Source organism: Cornus florida, unplaced genomic scaffold (assembly GCF_030987335.1).
Source record: "Cornus florida cultivar Cherokee Brave unplaced genomic scaffold, ASM3098733v1 CherokeeBrave_3.0.0_Hap2_Chr03, whole genome shotgun sequence".
Lineage (NCBI taxonomy): Eukaryota > Viridiplantae > Streptophyta > Magnoliopsida > Cornales > Cornaceae > Cornus > Cornus florida.
In genome coordinates, this window is record NW_026775573.1 from 55136971 (window position 1) to 55143326 (window position 6356).

Consider the following 6356-nt stretch of genomic DNA (forward strand, 5'->3'; position numbering starts at 1 on the left):
GTGTAAGTTCAGATCTGGTGTCCGCGCATTAGCGGAGCTCCGATTTGGTCAAGAAGTCTGCAGTTGATGACTTTGCTCCGATCTGGAATGATGATCGGAGAGGCGAACTCGAATCCTTTGGAGAACGGCCAGCAGACAAAGCTCGATGAGCTGATGAACATGATCGATGCTTTGAGGAAAGAAAATGCAGAGCTACGAGCTAGAATGGAGCATCGTGAGGCTCTTGCAATTCCGAGGCCACCTCCTAAAGGAGAGGGAGCTTTACCGTCCGAAGCTGATCATCAAGGTGATCCAGAAGATGTCAATCGTGGTGGTCTACGTCGTGATGAAGATATAATCGGTAATCTGCCTCTGAATATCAGCCGAGTAGAGGATCGGGAAGGATCTGTTCGTCTGGAACCACATCACAAACGGATTATGAGGGAGGAAGCACAGGCGTATGAACATCGGGTTGCGTCACCATGGCGGAATGAATTTGCGGAGGATAGGTCATTCGATCCGTCATACCGGCCTTCATTAGTGACAGTTGATTACAATAGTTCGGAAAGGAGATCTGCCGATCGAGGATTTTCGTCACGGTTTTTAAGAGAAAATGATGCATTGCGTTCCTCAGCAAGGACGGTCGCATCGCCGTTCACTAATGAAATTCGGAACGCACCGAATCTGAAGAAGTTTTCCATGCCGATCTTCATTCTGTTTGACGGAACAACCGATCCGGTCAATCACATATACCATTTTCAGTTGAAAATGGCTTTGAATACTAATAATGATCCTTTGATGTGCAAGTGTTTCCCTACGAGCTTGGCTGGACCAGCTCTCAATTGGTTCAAAAATCTGGCTCAAGGCTCAATCGCCAGTTTCCAGGACTTATGTGATAAGTTCATAAGCCAGTATTACGGGAATAAGCGTCCGACTAAGGATGTATCGAGCCTTTTTACAATGAAGCAGCATGAGGATGAGCGGTTCCAAGCTTTTCTCACCCGGTTCAACCTCGTCAAAAGCATGGTAATGGAGTGTCACCCGTCAACAGCAGTCCAAACATTTAAACTCGCAATGAATCGGGGGACGCCATTCCACACCATCTTGGTGGTTAATACGCCAAAGACAATGGACGAGCTGAACGAGAGAGCTGACAGTTTTGTTCACCTCGAGGAGGAAGGAGCAGCTAATTCAAGGAAGACGTCAATTATTTCGACGGAGGAGAAGTCCAAAGCCAAGATCCGGCAAAAACAAGCTCAACCGCAACGTCACCCCTCATGCAAGGTGGAGAAGAGGCCCAGGGAGGAGGAATCAATCACTCCACTCAGAGTCACTTTAGCAAGGCTATACTAGGAGAACAAAGATAAGTTTCGTCCTCCTCTGCCAATCAGGTAACCTCTTGAACAGAGGGATCAGACTAAACATTGTGCTTTCCATAGTGATTTTGGGCATCAGACTAACGAATGCAGGAACCTAAGGAGGCAGGTAGAGATGCTGATCGCAAAGGGGGAGTTTGCAAGCTATGTTCAGGGTCCGGCGCAAGAGCATAACCGCCCGACTGAACAAATCAAGCGGAACCAGAGGCCGAACCAACACAACTCCCAACCCGTCCGGATTATAAACGCAATTCATGGCCGGCCTGAACAAACGACGGAGTCAAAGGAGTTGCTTAGGACGAGGTTACGCCAGGCCCAGCTGAAAAGAAGAGTTGGCAGTGTGCATGCTTTGCACCAGCAGAACGCGTCCACGTCGATAAAGTTTGATAAAACGGACCTGCTACGCGTTCAGATTCCTCATGAAGATCCACTAGTCGTCAGTCTAACGATTGCAGAATGCCTGGTTCGGAGAGTCCTGATTGATCCAAGAAGTAGTGCGAATGTCATGCCCCGGGTGACGTTCGACCGACTGGAGATCGAACCTGAAAAACTCAAACCCACAGGGAATCCGTTGCTCGGATTTGATGGGAAGCGAGTGGAACCCATTGGAATAGTGGAATTGGCAGTACAAGTCGCTGAGCAGGTTTTGAATGAAAGTTTCGTGGTAGTGGAAATTTATCCATCATACAACCTCTTGATGGGTAGAGGATGGATTCACAGAATTCAGGGCGTTCCATCAACCTTACATCAAGTGATGCGATGTTTGGGTCCGGATGGGACCAAGGTGATAGATATACACGGGGACCAGGTTGCGGCTAAAGAATGTTATTCAGTAACTTTGAAATCTGCTGGAAAAGAGAAAAATCCCATCCGTTCCGCCATTCCAAAATAGCAATTACAGAACCCTTCTTCCAGCAAGGTTGGGGGGGAGGAGCCACCAGTTCTGACCACAGAACCCCTTCATGAAGTAAAGATTGATCATGAGAAACCAGACCGAACAATAAGGGTGGGCACCAAACTCACTGAAGAAGAAAGACTAGAGTTGACTAATTTCCTGATTCGGAATGCGGATGTATTCGCATGGAGCCATTCAGATATGCCAGGGATAAATCCTGCTGTATCCTGCCATTCCCTCAATGTGGATCCGAATGCAAAGCCAGTGAAGTAGAAGCAGAGAAGATTTTCTCCAGAACGAAACCAGATTATAGCTGAGGAGGTTGATCGGCTGCTTGAAGCTGGATTTATCAGAGAAGTTCAGTACCCGGCCTGGCTCTCTAACGTCATTGTAGTGCAGAAGAAGAATGGGAAATGGAGAGTGTGCATCGACTTCACCAACCTAAACAAAGCCTGCCCAAAGGATAGTTTCTCATTGCCCAGGATTGATCAAATGGTAGATGCCACCACAGGATATGAGCGGTTAACTTTCCTGGATGCTTATTCTGGTTATAACCAAATTCCTATAGACCCAGTTGATGAAGAGAAAACTTCATTTGTTACTGAACGAGGGACTCATTGCTATAAAGTCATGCCATTCGGATTAAAAAATGCTGGAGCTACTTACCAGAGGCTGATCAGCAAGATTTTTAAGGGCCAGATGGGCAGCACTGTCGAGGCTTACATTGATGATATAGTGGTTAAGAGTAAGAAGAAGAGCGATCATTTAGCGCACCTACAAGATGTGTTCGATGTGTTGTGCCAGTATGGGATGAAGCTTAATCCGGCCAAATGCTCATTCGGTGTAAGCTCCGGACAATTCCTGGGACATGTGGTCAATCAGAGAGGAATTGAGGTCAGCCCAGCACAGGCAGAAGCCTTGATCAGGAATGCAGAGCCAAAGACAATTAAAGAGGTGCAGGCACTCACAGGCAGGATAGCCGCACTGAGCTGATTTATTTCCAAGCTTTCAGACCGCTGTAAACCTTTCTTTGATACAATACGAGGGCATGGAAGATAAACCTGGGGGGATGAACAATGGCAGGCACTAACCAGCCTGAAGGAGTACATGCGTAATCCTTCAATTCTGTCTGCTCCAGAACCGAATGAGAAACTTTTTCTATATCTCGGGGTGTCTAGTATAGCAACCAGTGCTGTTCTGATCCGTTGCAAAGAGGGCAAGCAGTTCGCGGTGTTTTATGTTAGCAAGACGATGTCTGAATCGGAGAGGAGGTACTCTAGGGCCGAACGAATGATCTTGTCGCTGGTCAACGCAAAAAGGAAGCTTAGACACTATTTTGAATCTCATCCAATCATCGTTTTAACAACTTTCCCTTTGAGAATGATCCTGCACAAACCGGACCTGTCGGGGAGAATGACCAAGTGGGCCATTGAATTGAGTTCATTTGATATCGCGTACGAGCCCAGGATGGCAATCAAAGGTCAAGCGGTGGCGAATTTCCTACTTGACTGTGATGCTGAAGATACGGTGGAGGATTGTAATTGTTCTTGGTGGAAGCTTTTCGTGGACGTCTCCTCGAATCAAATGGGGGTTGGGATTGGAATTCAATTGCAAACACCAAAAGGAACTACGCTGAGCCAAGCGATAAGACTAAAGTTCAGCGCGACCAACAATGAGGCAGAATACGAGGCGTTGATAGCTGGGCTAAAGTTGGCTAAGGAATTGAAGATCAAGAATCTGATGGCTTATAGTGATTCACAGTTAATCATTCGACAAGTCAATGGGGACTATGGGGCCAAGGATGAGACTATGGAAGCATACCGCACTGTGGTTCTGCGTGAGGCGAAAGCCTTTGATCAGATCAGGTTTATCCAACTGCCGAGAGAGTATAACGAAGATGCCGATCGCTTGGCTTGTAGTGCATCCAGTTCTGGAGATACTTTAGCTAGGGTCATCCCGGTCGACATACTGATCCAACCTTCCATTTTTGAAGAACTGCCTGATCCGAGCACTCAACATGTTAATGTTATACCATATGAGCGGAACTGGATTGATCCAATCATGGCTTACATACGTAGTGGTACACTCCCCGAGCGTAAGGACGAGGCAAGAAGAGTTAGGTCCAGTGCAGCAAAGTATGCCATTGTGCATGATCAGTTATATAGACGCTCCTTCTCGGGTCCATATTTGAAGTGTGCTACCCCTACAGAGGCTAGACAGATTATGCGAACCATTCATGAGGGAGTATGCGGAAATCACTCCGGAGGAAGATCTTTAGCACACAAAGTAATGACACAGGGGTACTTCTGGCCAAACATGGCATGAGATACAGAAGAATTCTCTAGAAGATACGATAAATGCCAGAGGTTCGGGTCATTGATACATTAACCACCTGAAGACCTGCACGTAATGGCCACCCCTTGGCCTTTCGCGCAGTGGGGGATGGACGTGGTTGGCCCTTTGCCGACTGCAAGATCGCAGAATAAGTACGTTCTGCTAGCTACTGACTACTTCACCAAATGGGTAGAAGCAGAGCCGTACCCTAGTGTCACCCAAACTCAAGTAAGACGCTTCATCTGGAATAATATTATCTGTCGTTTTGGCATACCAAAGTCAATCGTGATGGACAATGGAACCAACCTCGATAGCAAGCAAGTGAGAGAGCTGCTGGAGGAATATGGAATCAATCAGAAGTTAGCAGCAGTCAGTCATCCTCAGGCTAATGGTCAAGCCAAAATCACAAACAGGACAATATTTGCTTGTATCAAGAAAAAGCTGGAGAATGAAAAAGGCAAATGGTTGGATGAGCTACCGAACGTCTTGTGGGCTTACAGAACAACTCCAAGACGGCCAACTGGAGAGACCCCATTCGCTATGGCCTATGGCACCGAAGCGGTGATACCAGTCGAGCATTTGGTTCCAACTGTAAGGAGCTTGGCGTGGGATCAAGAGCAGAATGATAGAATGCTGAGGTTCAATCTTGATTTGTTGGAAGAAAAAAGGGATGCGGCTGCAGTGAGGCTCGCCTCTTATCAACAGACGCTCGTGAATAGCCATAACAAGAAAGTGAGGCACAGGGGTTTCGCTCCTGGCGATCTGGTTCTGAAAAGGAAGGTGGGAATAGTCAAAAAGATGTTCTCCCCATGGGAAGGTCCGTACAGAATAGCAAAAGTCATAGGGAAGGGGGCATACATCCTAGAAACTATGATAGGAAGGGTAGTCAATAAGCCATGGAATGCTATGTCTCTGAAAAGGTACTACCAGTAAAAGTAGAGTTTAATTTCAAGCATATTGTACGTTCTAAATTGCATGCTTGCAAGTGTATGAAATTTCCATGCTTTATAAAAGCCTCTTCTTTGTTAAAAATCTACACTCTTCCCATTCAGCAAGTTAATGGCGGCTGGCATCTAAAGCCGAACGCCAAACACATGCTCGAAAAATGAAAAAGCCAAGTGGCAAAAGGCGTTCAGGCCGAGCGCCAGGCATTCAGCAAGTTAGTGGCAGCTGGCACTTAAAGTCGAACGCCAAACACTTGCTCGAAAAATGAAAAAGCCAAGTGGCAAGAGGCGTTCAGGCCGAGCGCCAGGCATTCAGCAAGTTAGTGGCAGCTGGCACTTAAAGCCGAACGCCAAACACTTGCTCAAAAAATGAAAAAGCCAAGTGGCAAGAGGCGTTCAGGCCGGGCGCCAGGCATTCAGCAAGTTAGTGGCTGCTGGCACTTAAAGCCGAACGCCAAACACTTGCTCAAAAAATGAAAAAGCCAAGTGGCAAGAGGCATCCAGGCCGAGCGCCAGGCATTCAGCGAGTTAGTGGCAGCTGGCACTTAAAGCCAAACGCCAAACACTTGCTCAGAAATGAGTAAGAAAAGGACAGAATGGTGACATGGCCGAACGTTAAACACTTGTTAAAAAAAAAAAAAAAAAAAAAAAAAAAAAAAAAAAAAAAAAAAAAAAAACTGCAAAGCTGAAAATAGAAAACTCAATGGAGGAAAGTGATGCTGAGCAAAAACATTATCATTTATAGCCAAAAAGGCCCCAAGGTACATAGTACCGTACATGCAGATTTAAAGAAAAAAAAAAAAAAAAACCTGTTATTGGGTCTCAATT

The 6356-nt window shown here is 46.4% G+C and overlaps 1 protein-coding gene across 1 annotated transcript; it reads left to right on the forward strand.

Annotated features, from left to right (window-relative positions):
• The first annotated feature begins 3357 nt into the window (after nt 1-3357).
• Nucleotides 3358-4575, forward strand: LOC132301622 (uncharacterized). Its single transcript, XM_059798860.1, has one exon. The coding sequence runs from the start codon at nt 3358-3360 to the stop codon at nt 4573-4575; it is 1218 nt and encodes a 405-aa protein (XP_059654843.1).
• Nucleotides 4576-6356: the final 1781 nt, after the last annotated feature.

Bases quoted from the DNA above. Each gene is read 5' to 3' on its own strand.
- LOC132301622 (XM_059798860.1), top strand. From the start codon at position 3,358: ATGCGTAATCCTTCAATTCTGTCTGCTCCAGAACCGAATGAGAAACTT.